Source organism: Lissotriton vulgaris, unplaced genomic scaffold (genome assembly GCF_964263255.1).
Source record: "Lissotriton vulgaris unplaced genomic scaffold, aLisVul1.2 SCAFFOLD_1204, whole genome shotgun sequence".
NCBI lineage: Eukaryota > Metazoa > Chordata > Amphibia > Caudata > Salamandridae > Lissotriton > Lissotriton vulgaris.
Genome location: NW_028249607.1, coordinates 334,801 through 351,861, shown reverse-complemented (window position 1 = coordinate 351,861; position 17,061 = coordinate 334,801). Strand labels below are relative to the sequence as shown.

Here is a 17,061-nt window from a genome sequence, read left to right as displayed (position 1 = left end):
ATAAACCGGTGGGTGACATAGCTACAGTTGTGTTTGATAAGCGTTAAACTAACATAATCCAAAGTCTCTGGTCCTGTAATAGAAAAAAAATAATTGCTAGCGTTTGTGCCACGAATTTTCAATTCTATTAAGAATACGGAGGCGAGGATTGTCCCACCCAGTTATATTATAATGTCTCTAATATATTCCCACTCGTATGTACTTTATACCCTGTTTAGCAGAAGTTGCAGGTCTTCTTAGGTTCTTCATTCCAGGTTTCCGAAAAGAAGACGGAGTAGAAGTACTTCTGGTTGAAGAAGATGTATAAGCTCCAGTTTGGTTATGGTTCTTCCACTTTGGAGGATGACAGTTTGGGCTTGATTTTAAGTTATATGGACTAAAATTCGAGCAAAGAAAGAGGCTCAGGAAGAGGAAGTGGTGGCTCTTATAGGATCAAACAGGATAGGATGTAACAAGAAGCATCATGGAAATTGCAGTTTATTTGTGTAATAAACCGTTTTTTCATTGGCTGCTATGAGTAGCAATAAAAAAAGAGAAGCATAATTACTCACCTCCGTGTCCTTAATAGAATTGAAAATTCTAGGTGCGAATGCTAGCAAATATTTTAGTCTACAGCAGGCATGCAACAGAATTTGAAACCTGAGGAAAACGTGTTTTTTATACAGTATACCACAGCTTTCAAGTAATTAGTTATATGCAAACCTTGTGCAACCAAAGATTCTTCAAAATGAGATTTATTTGTATATACATCTGTTTATAAATTGTATTGAGCGTGAAATTTAAAGTGTTTCATATGAGCAGTGAGGATACAAACTATACAGTGAAATATCTGACAAACTTAACACATCACACAAAAATAAATCAACAATTGAAAAAAACATTCAAGAGTCATATCAAATATAATATGCATCACAGGCTTTATATAATCTAAACGATTTGCTATTTTGTCATAGTTGAGAAGAGGTGTAAGCCTTGTTCTCAGCTGGTATTTCTTCAAAAACAGGTTGTTTTCTTTTTTCTCCCCCCTGGTCAAAATATAACCTAGTAAACATGATATCTGATTTCATCATCATGAACTCATCCAACGCCTCTTCTTTTGTTGGGAAGCAAATCTTGTGTAACTTTATAGATAAGCTTCTGGTTTGAAAGTAATTTTAACTTCAAGTAGTCATTGGATTTTTCATGTACGCGGCCACATTTTCGGCCCTATGAATAAGTCTATATATAGTACCACAGATAGGGGGCTATTGTTTTTACTAGGATCGAGAGACAGCAGGGCACCCATAATACATTGAGGGCAGCCCAACATTTCTTACCATTATTTTAGATGTACTTTTCTGAAGCAAAGACTTTGCTGACATATATATTGTTGGAAAAACATCAAGGTTTATTGACGAAGCACCTCTGAGGAACTAGCAGTAAATGTTTAGCTGTTTAAAGAAGCAACCAACACTGCCCCAAGTCGCTAGTCCTGTGCTTGGGATTGGCACGTTTAGCAGAAGACATGGAGAGAAGACATACCAGGGCAGGCACATCTGTGCTACCTCACAGTGGATTCTCAAATTGTACAGTGGATTCTCAAATTGTGTTAACTGCAGGAAAGCAAAATAGGAACTCACTCTAAAAAATGCCCTCACTGACTGGACTGAGAAAGAAAAAGTAAGCACAGTGTAAATAAAATAGCAGCAACCGGTCAGATGAAGTTATCTTAACATTTGAGAGTCTTGCCTTTGTGTTGCAACATTTAATGTTTTTTTTTATCCAAATATACAATGGACTCTTTCATTTTAACTTTCAAAGTGACTTCCTTCAAAGTCATGTGGCGTTGCTGTAGCACCTCCCACACCCATAGTTCCAGTACCACTGCTCTGTTGGAAACCTAAGCACTAGGCCAGAATTATAATATGGTGTAATTTACAGAACAGTTTGTGAAATAAATTGAATACTTAAAAGTAAATTCAAAGCATTTCACATCATGCTTCTTCAGGAATTAACGTAAGAAGGAGAGCAACTGTAAAGTTAGAACAAAGGCATTACTTGAGATCAGTTATTAACAGAACTGCAGTATAATAAAAATATGAGTATGTTCAAAAGCCTTCTTTGATCAAAAAGTAGTCTATTCATTTCCAGTAAGAGTCTCAAAGTTTAGTGTTTGATATAAATGAAAATGTTTCATCGTCTAAGCCTTGCTACTATCCAAAAACTGAAATGAGCTCTAGCAAAATCTGAAACGATGTTATCAGAGCTCTGATTTGAGAATGCTACCAGAATTTGTCAACTTAGTGATTTCCAGAAGAACTAACTTTTCCTGCACACCTCTCACAATTTGTAATCTTATTCAACAAACAATACATCTGTTGCAAGATGACCTCCCTTGGTGTGTCCTCTAACCAAAGACACATGTACATGTTCCCTAATGGCTGCGTTCATTGAGTGCAGTCCCGACGTACTGATTTGTAGTATCAAATAGTACAAGTAGATTTTTATGCACAGCAAGTAGATTTCTGAATCATCCCTTCACTTAGAAAAGTAGATTATTACATTTCGAACCCCTGAATACCTGAAGGCACAATACTAAAAGCGTTTCAGAAATACACTACATTGCAAAGTGTCAAACTGAACCATATTTTCCTTTTGCAAATAAAATCTGGCCCTTGGATGAATCAAAAATGAAAGCAAGTTAACTTCATTTCTTAAGAGACAAAAATGGGATAAAGTCGAGAGTGCTGATATTATAAACCTTGTACAACACAGAGGTTTGCAATGTCATTTTCAAACAAATTTGAGTATACTCTTGACAGCATTGCTTTTACTTCCTCTGTACAGGGGAAGTTACTATTCATTTGAAGAAATAGTCATAACATTATAATAGGCCCTGCTTTATCTGTCATCATATCATTCCATGAATATCACTAAGACGCAAACTTTGGTTTATATTGCATATTTTTCTCTTGATTAGTCTGCATTGTTTTTGATGGAGACATAAAGCAACCACATTCACACAGCAGCATGGGAAGCAGATGAGTCAAGAGAGCTTCTGTCTTCTTCCCCCGCTACTTCCCTTCCAGCGTTACAGAATACATATGGATACTTCTTCAGGTTTACTTTTACACTGAAATTAATTGGAATCCTATATCCCCTGTGCATCACAGTGCTCAAATCGTATCAGCCCATCACATTGAGGATCTTCAGGAGGGGCAAAGCTGTTTGTGATTCCGAAACATGTTGGAGAGATCTTCTTTTGATTATGCCCAGCTTACTAGGTGAAACCCTTTAAAAGAAGGTTGCTGGAGGGCTGACATGTACAAGAGTGCAGGGAATATATCAGCTCCATAAAATACTAAAACATTTTTTAACAAAAGTGATGTGCAGTTGCATGAGTGATCGCTATGAAGAAATATGTGAAGGTGTTTTTTTGCAATTACATTGCTGGCCTGCTGAGGGCAGTATATGTCACTCTAGGCCAATCTGCCATCTACATGTTTTGCAAATGTTTTTTCAGGCAAGTTTCTTTCTGTAGAAACAGAATTGTATTTCACAGTGAGAAAATCTGGTGTCACAAAGGAGTGAAGCAGTGAGGAAGCAAAGGCTGTTCGATGATTTTGTATCTGATTACAGGAGTGGCCTTCAGGCTGGAACACACCGTCGTTGGACCGGTGCATGTTCCACTGGCAGTGGCGGCTCAGACTCATCCTGGAAGGCCTTCTGCAGAGCCCCTGGGATGAACCGCTTTAGCCGCCATCTTTTGATGCTCCCCACCAAGTAATAGATCACAGGGTTAAGGCTGCTATTGATGCAGAAGCACAAGACGGCTATTGCAAAGCTTCGCCACGTGGCCTTCAGGAAGACAACCAGCTTGGCTGGAACAGTTAAGAGAAGAAAGGCAAGGACTGTGATGAAGAGGAGGATGTAGAGTTTCGGGAGCTGCTGACCTCTCTGTCTCCTGCAAATTTTGATGAGCATGGTCAGGCTGGAGAGAAGCATCAGGGGAATGCAAATTAACACATCCAAGACACAGTGACCTATGAACATCCCCAAACAGGCACGGTACGAGTACCCACAAAATAAATGCCACAGCACAACAACAAAGCAAGACACGACCCAGACTGCTGCACAGACAGTCCTAGACTGGTGCTTGGGGCGGCGTCGGTGGTACCAAACGGGGCACCAAAAGGACAGGCACCACTCCACACTCATGGCTGTAAGGAGGCATTGGCTGGTCAGGAATCCAAACATGTAGAGTGCCTGCAGGATTTCATAGGGCATGCGGCCTGTGCGCACTCCATGTAGACTCAGCACGAAAATCATAGCTACAATAGAAAAGGCAAAAAAGAAGACAAACTGAACAACAGCCAAATTAAGGATGTAGACACTCAATGGGTTTCTTTTGATCCGAAAACCCAAGAACCAGAGGATTGTCCCATTTGTGATCAGCCCAATTAGAGAGAAGACCACGTAGGAGCAGTAGATTGCCTTGGCAAATGGGAGTGGGTCCACATATTTCGAGTCTACTTCTGGTGACTGGTCAGATTCCGGAGATGCTGTCATCCCGGCACTGCTCAAGGTGCTCACCAGAAGCTCCTCTATGCCGGCTGTTGGTGCTCTCTCCAACCTGTCAATAATGAGACAAAATGAAAGAGGTCATCACCTCAGTTCAGAAAACATCCTTAACAACGACGTCTTTACCACAAATTACATTACAACAAAGGCATTACAATGAAACAGTCCTCACAATGACTGTTTTTACAACACAATTCTTTACCACCAGTATGCGTTTACAATGTCGCTGTAAAGTTATAAATGATAAAGAAAAACTTGTGGTAAAAATTTTACATGTCAATGGAAGTATTTTTTAGGTCAGTATTGTGTTTTTTACATATACAACTATATATATACTAGCAGCCCGTCCCGACGTTGTCCAGGTATGAATTTGCTGCCTGCCAGTAGTATATTGTTTTGTAGGATTTCGTTTTGATAGCATTTCTTATCTGTGACAGGCCTATGAAACGCTCCGATTCACAGTGCACTGCTGATGCACTTAAGAGTGCGCGTTCAGTAGGGTTTGAACTCGAATCTCCCTACTTTATTGTTCCTTGCAATAGGATATAGCGCAAACTCAACAACATGGCATGAGCACAATTTACATTACAGAAGAACACATTCATTTGTGGTAGGCACGGTGAGACAAAGCGATTTGCCTGGAATCACGGGATGTTGAGCTGATGCCGAGATTCGAACGTAGCTCCCCAGCTCTAAATTTCGCAATTCTAGAACTTGGTGTGTCTAAAAGTGTATGTCGGTGCTGGCCATCAATGAGAGAGACCTGTGCATTTTTCAAATGGGTGGTGAAAAAATATGAGTTTGTTGCTGGAGATGTGGGCCGCCGTGCCACCAATGTACTTACCGGGGGAGGGTAAATACCCATTATTCCGCAACTTTCTTTCTGCATACCATCACTCCGCATACTTTCATTACGAAAGTACCATGACTCCGCAATGCCATTATAACGCATGACATTACATTTTATATGCTTTTACCATGCATACATTTTCAACGAAATTCGTTGGAAATGCATGAATGGTAAAAGCATATTTTTTTAAATGTTTGGATAAGGTAAGTATGGGTATAGGGTTATATGTTTTGGGGTACTGAGGCATATGTTTTGGGGTGTTTGGGTATTTTAAGGGTTCAGATATAGTTTTGGGTTATGGGTACAGGGGTATTTATAGGGTTCAGGGCTAGGTTTGGGTTTTGGGGTACAGGGGTATTTTTAGGGTTCAGGGCTAGGTTTGGGTTTTGGGGTACAGGGGTATTTTAAGGGTTCAGTGCTAGGTTTGGGATACAGGGGTATTTTAGGGTTCAGGGGTAGGTTTGGGTTTTGGGGTACAGGGGTATTTTTAGGGTTCAGGGCTAGGTTTGGGTTTTTGGGTACAGGGGTATTTTTAGGATTCAGGGGTAGGTGTGGGTTTTGAGGTACAGGGGTATTTATAGGGTTCCAGGCTAGGTTTGGGGTACAGGGGCATTTTTAGGGTTTAGGGATAGGTTTGAGTTTTGGGATACAGAGTATATTTATAGGGTTAAGATGGGTTAGTGTTTAAGGGTATTGGGGTATTTTAAGGAGTAAGGGTGGGTTATGATTATGGGGTGCAGGGGTATTTAAAGGGATCAGGGTGGGATTAGCACACAATATGAGACATGGCATGAAGGGCGGAAAGTACCACACGCCCCCAGCACATGCCCACAGCACAACGCAGACACGCCCACAAGGGACTCCTTTGCTGGCACAGTTCTTTTACCATTTAAATGTATATGGTGGGCGTCTGCATAGCCTATGTCCTTCTGCTGCAACTCCCCTTTCCAACGCTGTCTCGGGTGTTGTGATTGGTGCTGTGGTTCCTGAAATTACCCGCCTCAAAGTTTTGGGCTCTCTCTTTATTATATTAGTATGGATATATATATTAAGGTTTAGGGTGGGCATGGGTTTTTGAGTGGCAAGGGTAATTTTAGGGTTTAGGGCGTGTATAGGTTTTTGGGTGGCAAGGCCAATAACAGGGTTTAGGGTGGATATAGGTATTTGGGTAGCAAGAGTAATATTCGGGTGTAAGGTGGGTATGGGTTTTTGGGTGAAAAGGGTAATTTTAGTGTTTGTATGGGTTCTTGGGTGGTTTTCAGTCAGTTCAACTTTGTTCGGATACAATAGTACCCATAAAAGCACACAAAATAAATACATCACAGTAGGTAACCAAAAATTAGTTTTGGGTGGTTTGGGGATTTGAGTGGGTATGTGGGTTTGCAAAGCAAGGGTAATTTAAGGGTTTAAGGTGGGTATGGGGCTTTGGGTGGCATGGGTAATATTAGGGTTTAAGGTGGGTATAGGTTTTTGGGCTGCATGGGTAATTTTAGGGCTTAGGGTGGGTGTGAGTTTTTGGAGGCCAGGGTGGTTTTAGGGTTTTGGGTGGCAAGGCTAATTTTAGGGTTTAGGTTGGGTATGGGTTTTTGGGTTGCCAGGGTAATTTTAGCTTTTATGGTCAGAGTGGCTTTTTGGGTGTCCAGGATACTTTTAGGGTTTGGGGTGGGTATGGGTGTTAGGGTGGCAAGGGGGATTTTAGGGTTGGTATGGATTTTTGGGTGTCAATGGTCATTTTAGGGTTTAGGGGATTTGGTGGCAAGGATAATATAAGGGTTCAGGGTGGGAATGGGTTTTGGGTGGCAAGGGTATTTTTTTGATTTTAGGGTGGTTATAGGTTTTTAGGTGGTAAAGTTAATTTCTAGGGTTGAAGAACATATCTATACACATACACAATCAAACACACAGGATGTATGGGGTTAAGATGTCCATTTCTAAAAAAGGATTTAGATATCTTTACCAAGAAGTTTAGATGGTAAATAGTATTTAAAATACAAACACACACACAGGGTTAGAAATAATACTTGGTACTGTACCACGAGGTAACATTTTGTGATGTAAAGATAATAACTATGTGTTTACCACTATATAACCTACTGCAACGTACCAACATGCGATTTAACAACTGATATCCCAAATAAATATATATTTATATATGTGTCATGGATTCCAGAGGTTACACCTTTTGCAAGTAGGACAGACATTCTCAGTTTGGTATTGTTTTAAGGACATCACATGCGTCCTTTAGACATTTTCTTAAACATACCCCACGCTAGACAGTAAAGTTCAGGATTGCCATCTGAATGAAGTTCAGTTCACTCGGCCTCTACGCTTTCACCAACAGATTATCAATATCACATATAGTGATACCCAATAAACGCAAAGTATATGTAACTCAACAAAGGCACTTCAAGAAGCATTCACAATCTACACATGAACAGGACACTGGGATTAATTTTTAATCAAGGACGTCAGTTTTGAATACATTACATAAGCGATTGTATGGAAACACCTCACTCATGAGAGCATATGATGCGATGAGCAACAATGCATGATTCTATTACAGGACCGGAGGCTTCCGATTATACTTCAAAGGTTGTAAAAACTCAGCCAGAAGAGCGAGCACACGCTCTCTGGACAATATTTTGGCCCAGGTCACTGACCTATCGGACCACAGCTTTGCTGAGGGGGTCTAAGTAACTTTAAATTTATATTGTGTGCGCTAATCCCCCCCCCCCCACCCATTACCCCTCCTGATAGTTAATATTTTGGAGTCGCTCCACTGTCATACAGTATCTATCCAACCCTGATTATGGATGAGTGGGTTCAGGACTCTGAAGAATACTATGGAGAGGAGGAGGAAGTTGGTGAAGGACAGCAGGAGGCTGTCTTGGAGGACAACCTAGTGGAAGCCCTAGATGCTTCCGTCCAAGCTTCTGTTAATAGAGCTATGGAGACCAAGGTCCCTCAAACTGTGCAGCAAGTACTGGCAGTGGCCCTACGCCCAATTATGATACAACTAGAGGGCTTCGCCTAACGTCATGGCTACGACAAGCAACATCTCAAAAAGAAATCTGAGGCTTCTACTTCCGGCACAGGCTCAAGTAATCCCAAACAATTGCAGCACTTCCAGACTCTTGCGACCCTGCCTCCTAGTGGGTCGACGGACCACGCCTACGCAGGTGGTTTACCTAAAGCCACGGCCAATGTTTAGGTTGATACGGATACCACTACCACTACCACTAACACTGACACAGACACTGACACTTCAGAGGAGCCTCCTCCTCCACCGAAGAAAGCCAAGGTTGGTCCCAAGGCCTCGGCCGAGCTTCCTAACACCCCTTTCACCTTTGATCCCTCAGAAATCGTCCACCCCTGGTCATCGGACTGGATACCGCCTCCTGCGGTTTCAGATTATCTTCATGAAAATCTGAGGAAGGGATTCTCGAGAGAAGTATGTAACAGACTCAGATCGGAGTGTCCCAGACCGGAGTTGCCGGACAAGGTGGCGGAGACGCCCGAGATAGACGCTAGCATCCTCACATTCCTTAAGAAGTTTTCAAAGGACCCAAAACGTGGCCTAGACCGTGCTTGGCGCGGTTGTCAGGACAAAATGCTAGACGTTGTGGGACCTCTGGCTAAGATTTTAGAAATGGCTCTGGCAGCCAAAGAGAGCACAACTCCTATCGACCCGTATATTCTAGCTGGCTGGACCCAGCGAGCTATTTGTCTCATCGGAAATGCCAATTGTGCAATATCGTCGGAAAGGCGTAAGTCCCTGTTGATAAGAATGGACGGCAACCTCACTGAATTAGCAGAGGCGAACCCGGCCCCCTAGCTGGTGGCAATGTGTTGGGGACCGTTTTGTCAAGGACGTTTCGAAGTACGTTGGTACTTTCACCGCCCTGGATAAAGCGCAAAGCGGCATCAAAAGGGCCCTTAACCAAGGTGTTTTCAACCGGGCCGAGCGAGGCGGGGGCCGCTCGTCTAGCTGAGGATTTCACCAAGGTTCTCAACGCGGCGACTTCGGCCGTGGAAGAGGAGATTGGGACCCCACACGTGGAGGTACCTTTTACCCTGCCCGCAGACGATTCAACAAAGGTCGTTTGCAGACCAGAAACAACAGGGCGAACTTCAAGAACCAGCAATCCGCAGGTGAGTGTATTAGATCTTTCTCTCCTTCCTTTGGGGGGCCGCACACGACATTGCCTCCAACAGTGGAAGGTCCTTACTCAGGACGCTTGGGTTTTGCAAACCATTCAAGGTTTTCAGCTGGAGTTTTGCTCTTGCCCAAAACAGTCAGTTCTCCCAACAGGTCTCCATTTTTCCCGACAAGATCGCAATTTTATAGATGAAGAAATTGCAGACTTGCTACAGAAGCACGCGATTGCTCAATGCCAAGAGGGCCTTCACGGCTTCTGCAGCAATATCTTTGTCGTTCAAAAGAAAGGTGGCAGCAACAGGCCAGTACCTTACATACAATCATTTCAAGATGGAGGGTATTCATCTTCTAGCGGACTTGTTACAGGAAAGAGATTGGATGGTTTGGTTGGACCTTAAAGACGCTTATCGCTCCATTCCAATCTTCCCTTCACACCGCAGGTTCCTTCAGTTTCAATGGAACGGCCAATGGTACGAGTATTTGGCTCTACCTTTCGGGCTCTACTCAGCTCCTTGGTGCTTCACCAAGGTGATGAAACCAGTAGTGGCTCATCTCAGGGAGAGAGGGATACGACTCAGAATATATCTAGATTCTGATCATGGCACAGAGTCGAAGCACGCTAGAGAGAAACCTCGTCCTTACGACTACTCTGCTTCAGAGCTTAGGATTTGATATCAATCAAAAGAAGTCGGTGATTGTTCCGACTCAGGTGAGAGACTTCCTCGGGTTTACGATAGACTCCCTGTCGGCCCAGCTGTGTCTTCCCAGAGCGAAATTGAAGGATCTCAAAAAGGAAATCCTGAAACTGTTGAACAGTCAGACGGTGACACTCAGGGCGATTGCCAGAGTGGTGAGGATATTAGCCTCCTCGATTCAGGCGATATTCCCGGGCCCTCTTCATTACAGGGCCCTTCAACGCCTAAAAATCAGGCACCTTCAGAGGGGATTGTCCTACTCAGACATCATTCCTCTGTCAGAAGAAGTCAGGACCGAATTACAGTGGTGGCTAGGACATGTGGACGCCTGGAACGGCAGAGCGATATTCGCCTCTCAACCAGAGGTGATAATCGAGTCGGACGCCTGCCGTTGGGGATGGGGCGCGCGCTGCGGAGACATCTCCACGGGCGGCAGATGGTCTCAGCAAGAGCTATCCTTGCACATAAACTGTTCAGAATTGTTTACAGGGTCGTTCGCCATTCGGACGCTCTCCCCGAGGCAGACCTCTTGTTGCATCTTCCTACGCTTGAACAATGTGTCAGCGGTGAGGTACATCAACAAGTTGGGCGGCACAAGATCGTCTCTTCTTGTACAGATAGCCAAGGATTTTGGGCATTACTGCCTCACAAATCAGATCTCGGTGATGGCGGAGTACATCCCGGGACAATCCAATCAGGTGGCGGATTGGAACTCCAGGCACCTGAGAGATTACAGCAACTATAAATTGCTTCCCGAAGTCTTCCAGTGTCTTCAGAGAATTTGGGGCCCGTTCCAGACGGACCTATTTGCCTCCAGACTGACACATCCGCTCCCACAGTTTTTCAGCTGGGGGCCGGACCCATTAGTGAAAGCGACCGATGCCTTTCTCCAGGATTGGTCGTCCGCGATCCATTATGCGTTTCCCACGTTTTTGCTGATACCCAGAGTCATGACACAGGTGATCAAGCAACGGGTGGAGATAGTCTTGGTGACGTTGTGGTGGTCGGCACAGTCATGGTTCCCCAAGTTGTTGCAGTGGAGTTGCGATCTCCCCAGACTCCTACCAGAGTCGGAAGCGCTGTTGCTGGGCCCTCTTCAGGAGCGGCACCCATTGAATCTAGAGGGCAGACTCACGCTGATGGCATGGAGGCTTTCAGGGAACAGTGGCAACTGCCAGGAGTTTCGAGCAGGGCTTCTGAATTCATCAGACAGGCCTGGGCTCCTTCTACCAGGAAACGCTATTCCTCAGCCTGGAAGAACTGGGTGGATTGGTGCGTGGAACCACAATTATCCCATGTGTTGAATTTTTTGTCGGATAAGGCAGCGGACGGGCTGGCCTATCGTTCAGTGAACAATTTCAGGTTGGCAATTTCTGTGGGGCATGCCCAGATAGACGGGAAACCGGTAGGTATGCACCCGGTAGTATGCAAATTACTTAAGGGCATTAGGGTTGCCAATCCACCTAAACCCAAATATACAGCTCTATGGGACGTATCTTTAGTTATTGCCTTATTTACTAAATGGCCTGCTAATACACTCTTATCCAGGAAACAGTTGTCGGCCAAGCTGGCCATGCTGCGTTGCCTGTCGTCGTGCAGACGTTCATCGGATGTGAGGGCACTCAACGTAACAGGTAGAGTATTTACCCCCGAAGGGGTTTCATTCACTATTACAGGTCGTACTAAAACATTGTCACGTCATATTGAGTATAATTCTTTTCCTGTCAAAAGGACAAGTTATGTGTAGTACAATGTTTAAAGACATACAAGGAATGTACGAAGGCCTTGAGGCCTCAGGGTTGTTCTCAGTTACTGATTGCATTGCAGAAACCTTTTAAACCCGTGCCGGCCACCACCATTGCCAGATGGCTACGTTTTATAATGAAAGAAGCTGGTATTGACACTCAAATGTTTGGTGCTCATTCTGTAAGGGGCGCTATGGCGTCAAAGACATTTGGGTTCTACTATTCAGGACATTATGCGTTGTGCAGACTGGTCCTCTGAGTCAACTTTTAAGACATATTATTATAAGCCGGTGGGTGATATTACGTCTGTGGTTTTTAAAGAGCGTTAAACTAGCATAATCTGAAGCCTCCGGTCCTGTAATAGAATCAAAAATTTGCTAGCATTCGCAACAAGAATTTTCAATTCTATTAAGGACACAGATGCGAGGATTATCCCACCCGGCTTGATTAAGTGTAACAATACCCACCCACATATTCAGTGGTTACGGTTGTTTCGTTTCCCTTTGTTTCAGGATCAGACAAGAAGTCTGAATAGATTAAGAAGGCTGCCAGGAACCTATGCCTGATGATCATTGTTTCTTCCACGTTGGAGGAGTTGTACAGTTATTCAAGTTATAATTGGACTTGTGTTCACTACAAAGAAAGAGGAAGATGGAGGCATTCAGAGGGTTCTTATGGACTATAGGGGCGTGCCTATACATGTGTGTATCATGGGAAATGTAGTTTTGTTATACTGTATTTATGAAAATATGCATTTTCATTGGCTGCTGTGAAAAATCAAAGCTACATCAAAAATATTCAATTTCCTGAATCCCACTAATTAGGAAGATTGTGTGCTAGTTTTTATCTGAAAATGTAAATTTGCTTCTGTTGTCTTATTTGATCTTCTTAGAACTTGGTCTTTAGTGTGATTGTGCCGCGGCCGTGGATACGGCCTGTGTACTGTTGGAAAAGAAGAGCTTGTCTGCTAGAAAAGAAACGGTTACAGTTCTGAAGAAAGTTAAAACGTATAACACATTCCCTAACCCCACTCTGGGGCGAGTAGGACCTACAAATGCCCCTTCAACAGATGTAGGTGCAGGGATCATCGATCGGTAGAGATTTTCTGCTTCAGTAGCAAAACGATACTCGAGGTGAGTTACAGTTTGCGTCATGGTTTTAGTATAGGGCTTTACTGAGAATGTTTGTGCAGTTTTGAATAACAATACATATTATTCAAATATTACTCATTAAAGGACTATAATTTCAAACTAAAATTTGATACAAGTTTATTTTAAAAACAGTAAAATTGTACACTATGATTTTTTCATCTAGTAAGCTACAACACAGAGTTCGATGCAGGCACAATGTTGCAGTTTACGGTATAGCGGTGTGTACATAGAAGTGGTCCTTCTGTGTATAGGTGCTGCCCTAGCGAGAGGTAGCTTTTGTTGTGTTGCGCCAATCAATACGGAATGACAACAATCATCTGATTGGTATTAAAAAAACAAGGGGTTAGCCTTAAGTACTTAGGGACCTGGGGTATATTGTATTTATCAAGTTTAAGGGTCCCTAATCAGATATCAGAAAGTGTTAGTAAAAAATAGTTTTAATTAAAATATCATTTGAGCAAACATTATGTTACGATTGAGAACAAGAACTTCAGTTATGAGGACATGTAGTTCTCAATGAAAAGTATTTAAAATTGTAAGTTGACGTACAGCGCAGGCTCTACATTTGTAGTGTTACGCGGTAAAATATGTAAATAAATAACACAATGTAAACGAATTGAACAGGAAAAAAGAAAGCCAACAGAGTTCTGAAAGAGATAAAAAACTACACAGTAGAAAAGAACATACCAATACCACATTGACTATTTCTATACTAATGGAAATGACTCCTACATTAAACATACTCAGCCTTGGGGCCGTTCCAACAAAAAAATCTAACTTTTTCTGAAGACTCCAGTGACTGTTCAGATCCTCTAAAAGGAACAAGTGGTGCTTCAAATTCAAAGGAGAGAAGCCAGGGGAGATCACAAAGATGAGGGAGAAGAACAGGTCAGACATGTTACAACATGATACAAATATTACAAATGGCTATGGGGTCAGGTGTCTAGGACCCTGTGATCTCTTCCGACTGAAGCAGTGATGACACAGCCAGTCGGAGACGGGGGAAGAGGAGTTCTGGGAAAGAAAGAAGCATTGCAGTAGGCGTGCAAACAATCAGCCTACTACGGATCATGTAAAATAAAGGTGTTAAACCCTACCCTGTGTCGGGTCTCCTCCTAGCCAGATACGACAGCTGGCAATGAGTGGAGAACTGTTGTATTCTACATAATTATATAACATGTATTCTAGCCCTGCTGCCACTAGCTGCTCAGCCAGAGTGTGTCTTGGTCTTAGAATGTTGGTGTGCCTCTGATGCGTGGAATGCCCGGGTGACTGAGAGGGGTGAATGTGGCCGTTGGAGATGGGCTGAGCAGCTAGGGAGGCTGCTCCTGGTGGGGCTGGTACCACACTAGGCTGGCTGGAGTCATCTAAGATGTAACCTGATCTGAAGACTGAATAAACTAGTCTTAAATATACATCCTGGCTCCTGGTGTCTTTTTCACTAAAGATACAACATTATTTTGGCGACGGGGACAGTCTTGAACCCCAGTGACTCCTGGTACAACAAAGCAAAGAAATTAAGCAACTACGAGAGTAACCAAGAGATCCTACTAGCAACTTCAAGAGATAAAAAGAAAGTATTTCCAGGCAAGCCAGCGCCAGCCCCACCAGTGTCCTTCTAATGGTCAGCCCCAACGAGCAGTGTCACCACCAACTGACACTTTAGCCTGGGAATACATCTGCAACTGTGAGCTGGTGGAGTAGCGCAACTACAATCAATTTTGGGTGGTCCAGCCACAGCGTTAAACAGTGAGTTGGTTGAGTAGTTCAACAACAGCCTCATCTGGGGTTCCAGCCACTTGGTAAAGTACAAGATTGACTGTGAGTTGGATGGGTAGCGTCTCTACAACCAGATGTAGGTGTACCAGCCACATCACACTAATGTTTGAAGAGTGTCTTTCTCTAAAGTGACAGAATAATGGTCAAGGCACAGTTTGGGGTTGTTCTTTTTAATAAGCACCACTTGTTTGTGTTCCAGTTACAGCGCTCTACAGAGCCTTCAGTGTCATTAAATCCTTGGCACTATGTGAAATGTCTAGCCATCAAGCGTACAGTAACTAGTACCTAACGGATGTATTAACCTTCTGTGTGTTGTGGAGACACTGATGGAGTTACAGTAAGAATTTACAATGTGCGAAGGCTGCACAGAGAAAGTGTGCTTGTTGGTTCTTAAATGACAGTTGCAGTTACCCTTAGGGTCTTCAAAACCTCAGTGACAGTGACACAGTTAATTGTTTTCAAAACTGATGCTCTCTGCTCATCTGCCTGCGCTAATAACCCTGGGAAAAGTTTGCCTGCAACTTGTACTACGTGTTTCTTGGGGAAGTTACTACTTATTTAATTGTGGTTCAACCTTTTTTCAATAAGAAGCAACTCCAGCGGCTGTTCTAATTAAGGTATGGAGAGTCGATGATTTCCCCAGCGGCAGAAAAACCATTTAATGTCAAAGTGATTTAGAGTTACCTTTCTTAACGTGAGGAGATTAGCGCGAGGGTCCAACTGCTTCTTTAGGAAACGCGCTTCGCAAAGCTGTGTGGTGGCGGTTGGTCCCTGGTCCTGCATTGTGCTTGCTTTGGTACGGGAGATCTTCTTCTGTCCAGAGCGGCAAGCGAATGATGACGTCGTGGAATGTTCTTGGGGATTCAGTGAAGCAGCGATGAGTCATCTTTGCTTTCTCACGTCTTTGGAGCAGTGACAGTGAAATAGGACTGCAGCAAGTAGAAAGTGACGTTGATGTTGCCGAGAGAGAATGTAGAGGAAGAGTGTTGTGGAAAAACAACGTAGCACCACTGACGTTGCCAATGGAGAATTTGGAGGAAAGCGATGTGGAAAAACGTCGTAGCAGCTCATAAGATATGAGGTGCATGTGAACTATGCTTTGGATATTTAACAGCACATAGGAAACCAAGTTCACAGCGTGTCTACTGTTTTGTTGTAAATATGGCAGTAAGAAAATTCTATTCGGAAATAGTCAGGGTGGTACAAACCATTTCTCGAAGAAGTGTAGGTTCGTTAAATATGTGTGTACAATCGTATTTTCATGTACTTTTTCCACACGTTTTTACAATACAAATATGTGATTATTCTTGTTATTGCCTACATTGGTTTTGTTTCCTCACTATTAGACCATGTTATTTAGTGTAGTGTAACCAGGAATTGTGGGTTGTGCCATGTTAGACCTGTCTGGCTTTTTGGCGTAGTCCCTCCAATTTATTATTTATTTTGTCCCCTTTTTGCCCCTCATACCCTTAATAATTTTTGTCCACTGAGTTTTTCTAGGTGTTGGTCAAGGGGATAGGTGTTCTTTTCCCCCCTCATAATTTTTCACCTCAGGCCCAGAGGCCTGTTCTGACAGGAAAAGTTGGAACCACACAAAATGGTGGCTACCAACTGCCCTAACTTTCAAACTCAGAACTTGCCCATAGCCTAGCATAGGGCGTTCCAGAACCTTCTGGTCCATTCTGGACCACTGAGGGTCAGCCTATATAAGGCGGAATGCGGGGCAGCCATTTTGTCTACCTGTGAGAGTCAGCTGGAGGACAGGCTATCTTGGAAGGTGGGGGGAGGCTAGTGAGAGGGTTGATCTCCTGGACTGGGAAGCAGCCTAATTAATCCACTTCTCTACTCCTCCTTTGGGATCCTTATCTTGTCCCCGCTGTGGTTGTTTAAGGGAGACCCTGGGCGCCTGTCTAATCCCTGGACTGAAAGAATAGAGAGGTGGACAGGAGAAGGAGACTGTGGCGCTGCGGAGCGCAGTCCTCTGCCCAGTGAAAGGAATTCTGCTGTGATTCCCTCTAACAGAGGAGGGTTAATTCTTGTGGCCCCCACCCTTTTATTTAGCCCTCAATACCATCCTGCCCTGGTTTCAGCGACTGTCCCTTCGTTCAATCACCCCACAGAG

The 17,061-nt window shown here is 43.5% G+C and overlaps 1 protein-coding gene across 1 annotated transcript in view; it reads right to left on the bottom strand.

Annotated features, from left to right (window-relative positions):
• Positions 1-1,023: 1,023 nt before the first annotated feature.
• The window catches only part of LOC147663531 (mas-related G protein-coupled receptor member H-like), a 136,054-nt gene continuing 120,016 nt past the window's right edge, over positions 1,024-17,061 (bottom strand). The window contains exon 2 of the mRNA XM_086950383.1: positions 1,024-4,612. Coding sequence (XP_086806509.1) covers positions 3,628-4,612 — 985 coding nt within the window. The 3' untranslated portion in view covers positions 1,024-3,627. The remainder of the gene's footprint in view (positions 4,613-17,061) is intronic.